This window comes from Triticum urartu, chromosome 3A (assembly GCF_056163025.1).
Source record: "Triticum urartu cultivar PI428250 chromosome 3A, HENAU_Tu73, whole genome shotgun sequence".
NCBI lineage: Eukaryota > Viridiplantae > Streptophyta > Magnoliopsida > Poales > Poaceae > Triticum > Triticum urartu.
The window spans coordinates 218481037-218497123 of NC_141875.1; the positions used below are offsets into that span (position 1 = coordinate 218481037).

Genomic DNA, 16087 nt, shown 5'->3' on the forward strand with positions numbered 1-16087 from the left:
CTATGGTTGGGAAACATAACCATCTTTGATCGACGAGCTAGTCAAGTAGAGGCATACTATTGACACTCTGTTTGTCTATGTATTCACACATGTATCATGTTTCCGGTTAATACAATTCTAGCATGAATAATAAACATTTATCATGATATAAGGAAATAAATAATAACATTATTATTGCCTCTAGGGCATATTTCCTTCAGTCTCCCACTTGCACTAGAGTCAATAATCTAGTTCACATCGTCATGTGATTTAACAGCAATAATTCACATATTTATGTGATTAGTTCACATATCCAGGTGACTAACACCCAAAGGGTTTACTACATTCAATAATCTAGTTCACATCGCTATGTGATTAACACCCAAAGAGTGATCATGTTTTACTTGTGAGAGAAATTTAGTCAACGGGTCTGCCACATTCAGATCCGTATGTATTTTGCAAATTTCTATGTCTATAATGCTCTCACGTAGCTATTCTAGCTAATTGCTCCCACTTTCAATATGTATCCAGATCGAGACTTAGAGTCATCTAGATCGATGTAAAAAGCTTGCATCGACGTAACTCTTTACGACGAACTCTTTTTATCACCTCCATAACCGAGAAATATTTGCTTAGTCCTCTAAGGATAATTTTGACCGTTGTCCAGTGATCTACTCCTAGATCACTATTGTACGCCCTTGCTAGATTCATGCTAAGGTATACAATAGGATTGGTAAACAGCGTAGCATACTTTATAGAACCTATGAGTGAGGCATAGGGAATGACGACCGGGCGTCGGTGCCTTGGCAGCTTCCCCCATTGGATCTGGTGCAGCTCGCGGGCCCGGCAGGTGGGCCAGCGCTTCTGGTTTAGGATAGGCTGACCTCACGCCTGTCTGCTTTTGACCGCCTCGGAGGCACGGCTGGACGGGTGGTGGCGACAGCTAGCCCAGGTGCTGGGATTTCTAATCAGGTGGGCGCCAACGGCTCGTCCCCGGTTCCATGGGTGGTGGTTAGTGATCCTGAGAATGATACGACCTCTCCAGCGCTGCCAGCTGGTGGCCATTCATTCATCTAGAGGGAGTTGGTGGAAGATTCGAGGAGCTTGGTGCCGGTCGCGGCTCAGGATCGGGTGCCCATTGGATCGCACCAGGCGGGTGGGCCCTGCGTGATTGGCTCGGGCATCGGCAGTCTGGTGGGTCAAATTGTGTCGCATCACCGCGGATCGCCTTCGCGGCTGTTAGTGGGCCCCAAGAGGGTGGCTCCTCGGTTGGAGACCGCTCGGTCGGATTGCTCTTTGGTGCCGCCCGAGACGCACGTACAGACAAACCCGACGTCTACCCCCACTCCCTTGGTGCTTGCGCCCCCTGTGGCCCTGGTTGAGGTGGTGGCGGGCCCGATGCTTGATTTGGTGGTGGGGTGTGCGCCTGTGCTGGTGGAGGTGGGACCGAGTGTGGAAGCCTCGGATGCCGAGCTATTACATCCGGCAATGCTAGTTGGTCATTGCAACGAGTTGCATGGCACTGTGGAGATCCCGTTGCAGATGGAGGGCCCACAAATGATTGGCGATGATCCCCCGGTCTTTGAGGATGTGAGGCCACACATGGCGGCTCCTGAGGACCGCGCGCTCGTGCTGGGCAATTCTAACGTGCAGCAGGACATGCAACAACGGATTCAAGGTCACGATGAGGGGATGACACCACAGGAGGTGATCGCTTATGGAAAACTGAAATGGTTTTGAAAAACGTTGTCCAGGAAGCTTGTGCCACCTCTCCTATTGGAGGTTCAGTCATCTCTCAGGTCTGAAGCCGAGCCTTTCACCCTGTGCAGGGCCACGAGAAGCGCCAAGAGGGCACAGGATTTCAAGTCCAAGGCCACGCAGGCCGAGAATGTGCTCATGCGAGCTCTCGGTTTGGTTCCGGAGGATCTGTAAGGCAACGAAGATACCATCTCCGAGTTAGCCGAGATCTTTGACTCCCCTCTGAGGGAGCAACACATGAGGGTGATCGCTACGCTCTTTGGCAAAGAGGTGCCACTGGCTCCGGATATGAGCTCTGGCGGTGTGGAGGTGTTGAGCGCGGCATGATCTTCCTCGTTTGGAGGGGGTTCGGGTGTTCCTTCCGCTTCCATGGATTGGAACCCTCAGGTGTTGTGCTGGAACATGAGGGGGCTCAACAACCCCGCCAAGAGAAATGATGTCCGGGAGTTTGTAGTCGAGGCTAAGGTGAACCTTGTTTGTCTTCAAGAGACGAAGATTGATGTATTTGACCCGTATTTAGTGATGCAATGCATTGGAACATCGTTTGATGGTTTTTCCTATTTACCTGCGTTGGAGACTAGGGGTGGAATCCTCTTGGGATGGAGCAGCGCGTATTTAGTGATCAATAGCATCACTCACGACACCAATTTCCTCTCCGGCTTGGTTCATAGCATAGATGGCTCGGAGTGGTGGCTTTCGGTGGTTTACGGCCCCCAAGGGGACGAGCTCAAGACACAGTTTCTTGTGGAGCTCCAACATCGTAGGGATGTGTCCCCGGGGCCATGGATGGTGCTTGGTGACTTCAACATGATCCTTCGCACTAACGAGAAGAGCAATCCAAACCTCAACAGGAGCATGATGAGAAAGTTCAAGACATTTTTGGACAACAATGAGCTTAAGGAGTTATACATGCACGGTAGGCGTTTCACTTGGTCTAATGAAAGAGATCAGGTAGTGATGATGAAGATCGACCGGGTCCTTGTCTCGGTAGATTGGGACCTCAACTTTCCCGATGTGTTGCTCCAAGCCCTATCTTCGAACATCTCGGATAATGCACCGCTTCACTTGTCCACCTCTGCCCCATTCTGCCTGAAGCGCAGGTTCTGGTTTGAGATTTTTTGGGCTCGGTTGGAAGGATTCGAGCAAGCGGTCAAAGACGCCTGGGTTTGTGAGGATGATGTCGTTGACCCATTCAAGAGACTCAATGTGTTGCTTAGGAACACAGCTTCTGCCCTTCAAGCCTGGGGCCAACGGAAGACTGGCAACATCAAAATTCATATGGCGATCGCCGATTACGTAATCCTGAGGTTGGACAAAGCAATGGATGCTCGTCATTTGGATATGAGGGAGAGGTGGCTGAGGAGAACTCTTAAGCATGCACTCTTGGGACTAGCCTCTCTTCAGCGCACCATTGAAAGGCAGCGCTCTTGCTTGAGATGGATCCACGAGGGGGATGCGAACACCAAGCTTTTCCAAGCAGTGGCTAACGGCAGAAGAACAAAAACTTCATCCCCCACATAAGGCACAACGGCGAGTTGGTCTCGCAACAAGAGAGGAAGGAGGAGATCTTCATAGAGACCTATGAGCAGCTGTTGGGTCATGCTTTTTCTCGAGAAGCCGACATTGATCTTGGATTTCTAGACCCGGTCGAGCTCGATCTCTCGGAACTGGATGATATCTTCACTGAAGAGGAAGTTTGGAGCACGATCAAGGAGATGCACCCGGAGCGGGCGCCAGGCCCGGACGGGTTCACTGCCGCTTTTTATCAGAAGGTGTGGCCGATCATCAAGCACGAGATCATGGTGGTGTTCCATAAGCTTTATGTTGGTGACGGGCTTGGTTTCGGCAAGCTTAATCGAGCCCACATTGTCCTCATTCCGAAGAAGCCGGATGCAGAGGAGGTAGGAGACTTCCGGCCCATTAGCCTCCCGCACAGCGTGGCTAAGATCTTCGCCAAATTGCTTGCCAATAGAGCCAGAAGAAGAATGAAAGAAATCGTCACGGCCAATCAATCGGCTTTCATCTATGGGAGGCATTTACGCGACAACTTCCTCCTTGTGAGGCAAGTGGCCAGGAAGTTGCATTATCGCAAGGAGGCCAGTGTTTTCCTGAAGTTGGATATTACTAGGGCTTTTGACTCCCTCAACTGGTTGTTCCTGTTGGATATTATGAGGTGCAAAGGTTTTGGTCAGAAGTGATGTGGGTGGATCGCTATTCTCATGCGGACCGCCTCCACTAAGGTGATCGTTAACGGGGTCCCCGGCAAAAGCTTCACCCACGCCAAGGGCCTCAGGCAGGGGGATCCGGTCTCGCCCCTGTTATTTGTTATTGCCATGGATGTGTTATCGTGCATCATGATCAAGGCTGCCAACCTTGGCATCATCAGCAAGTTTCCGGGCATCGTTGCTCACCAATCAGTGTCAATCTATGCAGACGATGTAGTCATGTTCATAAAGCCCCTGGCGCTGGACCTCACGTTCGTTAGGATGGTGTTACAGGTGTTTGGTGAGGCTTCAGGCCTGAGGATAAACTACCAAAAATCCATGGGCATCTGTGACGCCCCAAGACCGGAGCTGCAGATGCCTTCCAGGGTTTCCGGGTTTCGTCTATGATTTGTTTGGTTCATCGTCTTCATCTTTGCATCATGTCATTTCTTTTCTTAACTCAACTAAATAAATGGCATGGATCTTTGATCCATTCAAATCGAGGGAATTCACATGGTGATTCTCTTTATAACATATCCTCCCGATATTAGGGAGCTATATTGAATATTCCATTTTCGGAATCACCCATGAGCACACTTGCAAATAATCACATCTTTTCTGCTTCGAGTTTGCTCCTCAAACTTCGCCCATAAATTCTTTTATCTTTTTCCGGAGGTCTACCAAAAATCTCAACATTTTGGGACCTTTCTAACGCCCACTTCTTTTTCGAACTCATTTGAATTTAATTCAAACGAGTTCCAATCCAAACTTTGTACACATGCCCATTTATATTTTTCTTGGATCAAGATCATTCTTGTGAGTCCAGGAATTTAACTTCCATGCCCAAATTCCATCCATACCCTCTCTTTCTTTTTTTCCCTTCTATCTATTTGTATTTTTCTCTTTTTGGTTAAGAGGGAAGAGTAGGAGAGGCAGCCCAGCAGGTCATGGCTGTTCTCCTTTCCTTTGGGCCGGCCTTCCTAGGCCCAGCCTAGCCGGCCACTTAGGCCCATCGGCCCACCAACCCTAGCGCTAACCCTAGCCCATTTACCTTTCACTCCATCTCTCCCCTCGCACCGCCAGAAGGAGACCCGCAGCCCGACTCCACCATCTCCTCGATCCTGATCCCCTCGACCCACTCCTCTCGATCTCTCCCTCGTCCCGATCCCTCTCTTCCTCGTTCCGCCGCCAGAGAGAGAGAAGGAGCGTGCAACTCGAGCGGCCGGCCACTCCGTTCCTCTGCTCAGCCTCCCCTGCGTGGGACCATGGGACGTCGCTGGCAATGGCGTTGTTGTTGTCGTCGCGCGCCCGCAGTGCTCGAGCGTCACGCCCTTCTTCCTTACCTTCCCGGCGTCGAAGCAAGCCGCCACCGCCTGCCTTCCCCAGTCGCGCGCCCCTGCTCTTTTCTCCTCCTCGCTGTGGTTCCCCAGTGCCTAGACACCGCCGGCTTCCCCTCTGCATGAGAAGCTCCAGTAGTAGTGCATGACCGCGCCTCCCATGGAGCTCCGCCGCTGGGACTCCTCGCCTGCATCGCTGCCTTACCTCGCGCCGAGCCTTGCTCCTGCTTCCCCGCCTCCAGACCGCTGCTTGGCTGTCAGCAGCTGCTCGGCAGCAGCGACCCTGCTTCGCCTGCTCTGCATCGAGCTGCCGGCATCGAGATGCTCCTACTCCGAGCATAACCATCGCAGCCTCTTCTGCTTAGGGCCATGCCCATACCTGTGTTTGTTTTTCCGGCATCTTCTGCCGCTGCTCGCGCACCGCCCTACCTTGCTACTGCCCACCCGGGGCCCTTTTGTCTCGCTTGGTTTTGTATCATCAAGGACGATACGCGAAGAACCATACCCGGAAAGTCAAGTATCTTCTCGAAGAATTTTGCCAAGTACCATGACGATGTGTCAAGTACCACTACCCCCAAGTACCACGACGTCCGTTGATCGCCAAGTACCCCTTCGTTTCGTCGAGACCGGCAAGTCCGAAGACCCCAAGTACCACGACAACCTCGAAGGGATTCAAATCTGCCAAGCTCCTCTAACGATGACCCGAGAACGTCTATGATCCGTGCACAACTACCGTCTCCAAGACCGGACTGACAAATTCCCCGACAACGTGTGTACAACTACCGCCGTCTTCGGATTCTCTAAGAACGACAAGTACCTTGACGCCTGATGCATAGAACAACTACCGTCGACACTCGAAGACCCCGTGGATGTCAAGTTCCATGCCTTGACCCCGAACATCTACGGACACGAACCACTACTTCCCTCGGCATCCCGAGAATGCCTACTTCCCCTACACCGCATCGTACTCAAACCCCTCCGATAACGCATGCTTCGAAGGTATAACCTCGAGACGACGTCCGTGAATGAATGCTTGCGATGTTTGAGAGGCTCGTGTTGCGCCGTGTCCAAATTATCACTCGTTTCCTTGTCGCCAACTCGTGGGACACCCGGAATCTGGGAGCGCCCCACCATCTTTTGCACGCATCCGCACACTTCTCCTTTGCATCGGTATCTCAATCGAGTTACCGGAACCGGAACACTGCCGTGGCACCGTTTCATTATCGTCGCTGGGGCACCCCTTTTGTTTCCGCCATGATGACAAAAATGCTTCATAATGCTCTTATCAAGTCTTAATAAAAAAATTGCATAAAACTTGCACATGTCATTCGCATCATGATAATAACATTTAAATGTTTAAAACTTGTTGTTGCACCAAATAGCTAAATGCATATGGGGATTTACTGGATTTGTTATTTGTTATATCCGGCCCCATTTAAATTGTTTAGATGGTGTAGTTTTGTTATGCATCACCTCTTGCCATGGTTAACAACATTTAATATTGTTGGGTACATAACCGAGAGAGAACTAAATAAGTCATGTGGTGTTTCGTCAATATGCAACTCGTTCCATATTGATCTCCACTTAATTTGTAGGATTGTTTGTGCACTTTGCCATGCCATGCATATTTAAACCGGACATGCATCATACTTGATTGTGCATCATGCCATGATTATGTGATGGTTGTTTACTATGTTGTGTGCTTCTTTCCGGTGTGTGCTTGTTCGGGTTGGTTCCGATAACGTCGCGTTTGTGAGGACCCGTTCGACTTTGTCCGTTTGTCTTCTTCATGGACTCGTTCTTCTTCCTTGTGGGATTTCAGGCAAGATGACCATACCCTCGAAATCACTTCTATCTTTGCTTGCTTAGTTGCTCGCTCTTTTGCTATGCCTATGCCGCGATACCTACCACTTGCTTATCATGCCTCCTATATTGTTGAGCCAAGCCTCTAACCCACCTTGTCCTAGCAAACCGTTGTTTGGCTATGTTACCGCTATGCTCAGCCCCTCTTATAGCGTTGTTAGTTGCAGGTGAAGATTGGAGCTTGTTCCGTGTTGGAACATGGATATATTTTGTTGGGATATCACAATATCCCTTATTTAATTAATGCATCTATATACTTGGTAAAGGGTGGAAGGCTCGGCCTTATGCCTGGTGTTTTGTTCCACTCTTACCGCCCTAGTTTCCGTCATATCGGTGTTATGTTCCCGGATTTTGTGTTCCTTACGCGGTTGGGTAATAATGGGAACCCCATGACAGTTCGCTTTGAATAAAACTCCTCCAGCAAGGCCCAACCTTGGTTTTACCATTCGCCACCTAGCCTTTTTCCCTTGGGAGTCGCACATCCCGAGGGTCATCTTTATTTTAAACCCCCCGGGCCAGTGCTTGTCTAAGTGTTGGTCCAAACTAGAGCCACTTGTGGCGCCACCTCGGGGAAACTTGAGGGCTGGTTTTAGCTGTACGTAGTGTTCATCCGGTGTTTCCCTGAGAACGAGATATGTGCAGCTCCTATCAGGATGTCGGCGCATCGGGCGGTCTTGCTGGACTTGTTTTACCATTGTCGAAGATGTCTTGTAGAACCGAGATACCGAGTCTGACCGGAATGTCTCGGGAGGAGGTCTATTCCTTCGTTGACCGTGAGAGCTTGTCATGGGCTAAGTTGGGACACCCCTGCAGGGATTTGAACTTTCGAAAGCCGTGCCCGCGGTCATGGGCAGATGGGAATTTGTTAATGTCCGATTGTAGAAAACTTAACGTTTATCTTAATTAAAATGCATCAACCGCGTGTGTAACCGTGATGGTCTCTTTCCGGCGGAGTCCGGGAAGTGAACACGGTGTTGGAGTAATGCTTGACGTAGGTTGTTCTAGGATCACTTCTTGATCATACTTTTATCGATCGTGCTTTGCCTTCTCTTCTCGCTCTCATTTGCGTATGTTAGCCACCATATATGCTAGTCGCTTACTGCAGCTCCACATCATACCTTTGCCTTACCTATAAGCTTAAATAGTCTTGATCGCGAGGGTGTGAGATTGCTGAGTCCCCGTGACTCACAGATACTTCCAAAACCAGCTTGCAGGTGCCGTTGAACCGTGCCGATGACACAACTGAGCTCAGGAGGAGCTCGATGAAGATCTTGTCCTTTGTGTTGTTTCGTTTCAGTCGATCAGTAGTGGAGCCCAGTTGGGGTCGATCGGGGACCTTGTCGCATTTGGGGTTCTTCTTTTATTTTGGTTTCGTAGTCGGACCTTGGTTGTATTTGGATGTTGTAATGCTTTATTCATGTAATTGTGTGAAGTGGCGATTGTAAGCCAACTATGTATCTCTTTCCCTTATGTATTACATGGGTTGTGTGAAGATTACCTCACTTGTGACATTGCTTTCAATGCGGTTATGCCTCTAAGTCGTGCTTCGACACATGGGAGATATAGCCGCATCGAGGGCATTACAAGTTGGTATCAGAGCCTTCCCCGACCTTAGGAGCCCCCACTGCTTGATCGTTATTAGCAGCCGTTGTTGAGTCTAGAAAAATGTTTTGAGTCATTTAGGGATTATATATCGGAGAGTTTAGGAATTCTTTTTACTCCCCAGTCTCCTCATCGCTCTGGTAAGGCATCCTGACGTAGAGTTTTGACTCTTCTCTTCTCAAATTTCACAAAAAAAAATTAGGATCACGCGGGTATCTTGGAATCGTTCCGATGGTTTTGTGACGAGAACATTGTTCTTGGTGCCTCCTGTCTTTAGGGGTTGTGGCAGTGTCCCGGGGAGTTGAGCTCCGAGGTGTTGTCGTCACAATTTTATCGTTGCAGTTCTGGAATACCTGAGTTTAGTTTTGCCGACATCGAAAATCTCTTTTATGCAGTTGTTGGTGAGATAACCTCGACGCCACCCAGTACTGGGGCGGGAGTATTGCCATAACTTGTATAACAGATGCTTTTCGAAGGTTGAGGTAGATGATTTCCGAAGGTTTCTTGGTTATGTGTTGAAGGATGGATACAGCTGGATGTAGGATTTGCTAGTTTTGGGTGAGATATTATGCTTCCCCTGTATCCCCAACACCTGATTGCATAACCGGAAAGTTTCGGGAGTTTATAAGTGGGAATTCAAGTAGCTCTTTGGATATCTTTCCGACAGATGTATGATATGAAATTGGGGTTCGACGTCTAGTGGTCCACCTATTCACGGTTGGTTTTACAGTGGTCTCGTTGTGTCTTAAAGAGTCTTTGGCTATGCCGACTCGGGGATGCTTCGTATGTCATGTGCACTGCCTTGTACATGATGGTGCCGTACGATCGAGCCCGTGTAGGCCCCACCACGAAAACTTCGGACGAAATCTCTATCATATGTTTGTTCCGGCTTATTTTGAAAGCCAATCCTTTGTTGTGTTTTGAGTTGTGGTATTCGAGTTGCTTCAAAGTCAAATGTTGATCCCATACCTTTCCTAAGCGGTGTTCTCATACTTCGATGTGAATACTAATCCTTCTCGATCATCGAGTTTGTCATTTCAATTTCTTTTCACCGGCGTGTTTCTCTTCAAGTGGATCCGATCATTTCAACAACCGCAAGATCAAGTATCAGTTCTTCTCAACGGTGTTTGTTTCATCCGTCTCCAAGTTGCCTTTGTTTTCCCTCCCTCCCACCCTTTTTCGTCAACGACTCAGATTTCTTATTCAAGTATCCTTTTATTGATGGGAAATCTCTCCATTCTTTTTCGTCAATGTTCTTATCCGTTGATTCTCAGAAGATGCTAACGAAGCTTCAAGTTCGTCTCTCTTCACTCGTTTTCTTCTCCGGTGGATTCAAATCAAGCTTTGGTGTTGATCATATCCTTTTTCATCGTTTCAAATACCTTCTCATGCCGGTGCACCTCATATTCATTCTCCTCTCACTATCCATTTGTTCCGGAGTGCTGAAGATATTTCGAAGATTTGTGTTTTCACTTTGCATCCGTTCAAACTATTTCGAGGTTGTTATCTCATTCAAGCCTTTTAATTCAACCGGTGCAACCTCTCTTTTAAATCTTTTCAACGGTGTTTTCTTTTCAGTGGGCCCTAACCCACAGGTCTATTCCCAGGATCTTACCTGACTCTTCTTATTTCCCGGAGATATCCTCAAATTTCTTTTCAAAGTTTGACGTAAGAATGAATTATCATCAGTCAAATGTATTTCTCCAAGATCTTTCAAATTCTTTTCATCGTTGGCTCAACCTCTTCGTTTTGATTCTTCCGGAGTGTCTAAATAATTCTTGGTGGTGTTTCTCGTCGTCATTCTCAACATTTGAAGACCGAAGAAGAGTTTTTCCTCCATATCTTATCCGTTCTCTCAGAGACTCGTGATGCTAGCTTGTTGCCATCCTCTCATAATTGTTTTGATCGTGAGTATTCTTTTCACCTATCCGAAGCAATTCAAGAGTCTTCTCAGTTTGTTATCCGGAGTCCATCAATTCAGGTTTATTCATTCTCAGTTGTCAGTTATCATTCTCCTATTTTACCGGTCCTTCATTCTAGTGATCTTTAATCGGCTCGTGATCTCTTCGTTCTCATGTTTCTAAATCCTCTCAATCTCTGTTCATTTTATAATTCTTCCCGGTGTTTCTTTATCTTTTCTTCGTTCATTTTAATTCTTACGGTGGTTTGTTCAAGATTCCTCTTCTTACGTTATCATACTTCCGTTCTTTCAAATCCTACCGGTGGATCATCGAAGGCCTCTTCAAGTTTGCGCATTATCTATCTTAATCCTTTCTACGAGAATAAGTAGTATGCCAATTCCATTGGTTGTCATCAATTTGAATTGGTGAAGGATAAGCATAATGTAATTCTTATTCTTGTTCATCCAAGTGATTAATTCCTTATTCCGGAGGTGCATCAACTTCTTGATTCCAATTGTGTTCAGCCTTTTCTTTTCCCGGAGTTTCAAGATCTCTCATTTATCTCATCGCAAGCTTCATCTAATCATTGCAAGGCTTCAACCTTATTCTTTTCATCCTTCACTTCTTTGTGATCATTCTTTTAACCAGAGTTCTTCATGGAGGCTCTACATGAGGGTTCATAAAGGATTTAATTCCTTCTCGAAGTTTTCATTGAGATTATTTTCAGAGGAGCTCAAGCATTCTCCATCTTGCAATCCGGAGTGCAATTCTTTCATGCATATCTTTTGAGGTGGTGTTATGTCATTGTTGATAATTTCCCTTCGTGTTTCATGGATCACACGGTTTTCAAGAGTGACATATCTAAATCCATCATTTTCTCTTCGCTCAACACATCCTTTCCAATTCATTAATCTCTTCATTGGAGTTATCTTGAGCTATATTTCACCTTAAGCTTTCCCTAAGGATCATTGCTAATTGTGGTGCTCATAAATGATCCAAGTTCTTCATTTATTCTCCCGGTGAAATAAGTTTCTCGTCTCCTCGTTGTTATCAATCCAATCTTTTCCGTGAGTGGCAAGTTGTCACCTCATAATGTTGACATGCCTTCTATAAGCCCACTTCAAGCTTATTCTTTTCGTTGTTGGTTTTTTTCCAACAATTCCGTTCGACCCTTCCCCTAAAGATGCCTCTTCAAGCTCTTTTGTGGCAGAAGTTGGCATTTTCTTCTCAATTCTCCTATGGCAATTATCTATCTTCTATTCTTCCGTCCGGAGGCATTGTGATGTTGCTCTCCTCAACCCATCTTCTCGGATTGTCAGGACCATGTTTTGATCGTGCTTATCCTTTTAACCGAAGTATTGTGTCCCTTTTCTCAAGCTCTTTCATTTTATCAAGTTTTTCATCTCTTTTAAACCAGGGTGCTGTCTGAGAACCTTCTTACCCCTTGTTCCATTCATTCAATAGTTCCAGAGGCAGTGTGTTGTGATTTCATCAAGTATCTTCTCATCTTGCCAAGTTCTTATTCAATTCCTTTTCTTTTCAATCGGAGTGCTGCCCGAAGTTGTTCTCCCTTGTTCCTCTTTTCTAACGGAGTGTTTTCAACTTCATTCAACTCCGTTGCATTCTTTTCTCGAAATGGCTTAACATTTTCAAGGTTCTTTGGTCTCACTCGTTTGTCAAAGAAGCAACTTAGTTTTACCTCTTCTCTTCCTCTTCTTTTTCCCTCCGGTGCCATCCTAGATCTCGGGACGAGATCCTCTCGTAGTGGTGGAGTGTTGTGACGCCCCAAGACCGGAGCTGCAGATGCCTTCCAGGGTTTCCGGGTTTCGTCTGTGATTTGTTTGGTTCATCGTTTTCATCTTTGCATCATGTCATTTCTTTTCTTAACTCAACTAAATAAATGGCATGGATCTTTGATCCATTTAAATTGAGGGAATTCACATGGTGATTCTCTTTATAACATATCCTCCCGATATTAGGGAGCTATATTGAATATTCCATTTTCGGAATCACCCATGAACACACTTGCAAATAATCACATGTCTTTTCTGCTTCGAGTTTGCTCCTCAAACTTCGCCCATAAATTCTTTTATCTTTTTCCGGAGGTCTACCAAAAATCTCAACATTTTGGGACCTTTCTAACGCCCACTTCTTTTTCGAACTCATTTGAATTTAATTCAAACGAGTTCCAATCCAAACTTTGTACACATGCCCATTTATATTTTTCTTGGATCAAGATCATTCTTGTGAGTCCAGGAATTTAACTTCCATGCCCAAATTCCATCCATACCCTCTCTTTCTTTTTTTTCCCTTCTATCTATTTGTATTTTTCTCTTTTTGGTTAAGAGGGAAGAGTAGGAGAGGCAGCCCAGCAGGTCCTGGCTGTTCTCCTTTCCTTTGGGCTGGCCTTCCTAGGCCCAGCCTAGCCGGCCACTTAGGCCCATCGGCCCACCAACCCTAGCGCTAACCCTAGCCCATTTCCCTTTCACTCCATCTCTCCCCTCGCACCGCCAGAGGGAAACCCGCAGCCCGACTCCACCATCTCCTCGATCCTGATCCCCTCGACACACTCCTCTCGATCTCTCCCTCGTCCCGATCCCTCTCTTCCTCGTTCCGCCGCCAGAGAGAGAGAAGGAGCGTGCAACTCGAGCGGCCGGCCACTCCGTTCCTCTGCTCCGCCTCCCCTACGTGGGACCATGGGACATCACCGGCAATGGCGTTGTTGTTGTCGTCGCGCGCCCGCAGTGCTCGAGCGTCGCGCCCTTCTTCCTTACCTTCCCCGCGTCGAAGCAAGCCGCCACTGCCTGCCTTCCCCAGTCGCGCGCCCCTGCTCTTTTCTCCTCCTCGCTGTGGTTCCCCGGTGCCTAGACACCGCCGGCTTCCCCTCTGCATGAGAAGCTCCAGCAGCAGTGCATGACTGCGCCTCCCATGGAGCTCCGCCGCTGGGACTCCTCGCCTGCGTCGCTGCCTTACCTCGCGCCGACAAGCCACCTTGCTCCTGCTTCCCCGCCTCCAGACCGCTGCTTGGCTATCAGCAACTGCTCGGCAGCAGCGACTCTGCTTCGCCTGCTCTGCATCGAGCTGCCGGCATCGAGATGCTCCTACTCTGAGCATAACCATCGCAGCCTCTTCTGCTTAGGGCCATGCCCATACCTGTGTTTGTTTTTCCGGCATCTTCTGCCACTGCTCGCGCACCGCCCTACCTTGCTGCTGCCCACCCGGGGCCCTTTTGTCTCGCTTGGTTTTGGATCAGCAAGGACGATACACGAAGAACCATACCCGGAAAGTCAAGTATCTTCTCGAAGAATTTTGCCAAGTACCATGACGATGCGTCAAGTACCACTACCCCCAAGTACCACGACGTCCGTTGATCGCCAAGTACCCCTTCGTTTCGTCGAGACCGGCAAGTCCGAAGACCCCAAGTACCACGACAACCTCGAAGGGATTCAAATCTACCAAGCTCCTCTAACGATGACCCGAGAACGTCTATGATCTGTGCACAACTACCGTCGCCAAGACCGGACTAACAAGTTCCCCGACAACGTGTGTACAACTACCGCCGTCTTCGGATTCGCTAAGAACGACAAGTACCTTGACGCCTGATGCATAGAACAACTACCGTCGACACTCGAAGACCCCGTGGATGTCAAGTTCCATGCCGTGACCCCGAACATCTACGGACATGAACTACTACTTCCCTCGGCATCCGAGAATGCCTACTTCCCCTACACCGCATCGTACTCGAACCCCTCCGATAACGCACGCTTCGAAGGTATAACCTCGAGATGACGTCCGTGAATGAATGCTTGCGATGTTTGAGAGGCTCGTGTTGCGCCATGTCCAAATTGTCACTCGTTTCCTTGTCGCCAACTCGTGGGACACCCGGAATCCGGGAGCGCCCCACCATCTTTTGCACGCATCCGCACACTTCTCCTTTGCATCGGTATCTCAATCGAGTTACCGGAACCGGAACATTGTCGTGGCACCGTTTCATTATCGTCGCCGGGGCACCCCTTTTGTTTCCGCCACGATGACAAAAATGCTTCATAATGCTCTTATCAAGTCTTAATAAAAAAATTGCATAAAACTTGCACATGTCATTCGCATCATGATAATAACATTTAAATGTTTAAAAATTGTTGTTGCACCAAATTGCTAAATGCATATGGGGATTTACCGGATTCGTTATTTGTTATATCTGGCCCCATTTAAATTGTTTAGATGGTGTAGTTTTGTTATGCCTCACCTCTTGCCATGCTTAACAACATTTAATATTTTTGGGTACATAACCGAGAGAGAACTAAATAAGTCATGTGGTGTTTCGTCAATATGCAACTCGTTCCATATTGATCTCCACTTAATTTGTAGGATTGTTTGTGCACTTTGCCATGCCATGCATATTTAAACCAGACATGCATCATACTTGATTGTGCATCATGCCATGATTATGTGATGGTTGTTTACTATGTTGTGTGCTTCTTTCCGGTGTGTGCTTCTTCGGGTTGGTTCCGATAACATCGCGTTTGTGAGGACCCATTCGACTACGTCTGTTTGTCTTCTTCATGGACTCGTTCTTCTTCCTTGCGGGATTTCAGGCAAGATGACCATACCCTCAAAATCACTTCTATCTTTGCTTGCTTAGTTGCTCGCTCTTTTGCTATGCCTATGCCGCGATACCTACCACTTGCTTATCATGCCTCCTATATTGTTGAGCCAAGCCTCTAACCCACCTTGTCCTAGCAAACCGTTGTTTGGCTATGTTACCGCTTTGCTCAGCCCCTCTTATAGCGTTGTTAGTTGCAGGTGAAGATTGGAGCTTGTTCCGTGTTGCAACATGGATATATTTGTTGGTATATCACAATATCCCTTATTTAATTAATGCATCTATATACTTGGTAAAGGGTGGAAGGCTCGGCCTTATGCCTGGTGTTTTGTTCCACTCTTGCCGCCCTAGTTTCCGTCATATCGGTGTTATGTTCCCGGATTTTGCGTTCCTTACGCGGTTGGGTAATAATGGGAACCCCTTGACAGTTCGCTTTCAATAAAACTCCTCCAGCAAGGCCCAACCTTGGTTTTACCATTCGCCACCTAGCCTTTTTCCCTTGGGAGTCACGCATCCTGAGGGTCATCTTTATTTTAAACCCCCCGGGCCAGTGCTTGTCTAAGTGTTGGTCCAAACTAGAGCCACTTGCGGCGCCACCTCGGGGAAACTTGAGGACTGGTTTTAGCTGTACGTAGTGTTCATCCGGTGTTGCCCTGAGAACGAGATATGTGCAGCTCCTATCAGGATGTCGGTGCATCGAGCGGTCTTGCTGGACTTGTTTTACCATTGTCGAGGATGTCTTGTAGAACCGGGATACCGAGTCTGATCGGAATGTCTCGGGAGGAGGTCTATTCCTTCGTTGACCGTGAGAGCTTGTCATGGGCTAAGTTGGGACACCCC

General features: G+C 47.8%; 1 protein-coding gene across 1 annotated transcript; it reads left to right on the top strand.

Moving 5' to 3' along the window:
- Nucleotides 1-2106: 2106 nt before the first annotated feature.
- LOC147979268 (uncharacterized) lies at nt 2107-3935 on the top strand. Its single transcript, XM_087515121.1, has 2 exons — nt 2107-3033; nt 3231-3935. Exons 1-2 carry the CDS (start codon nt 2107-2109, stop codon nt 3933-3935), a joined length of 1632 nt encoding a protein of 543 aa, XP_087371247.1.
- Nucleotides 3936-16087: the final 12152 nt, after the last annotated feature.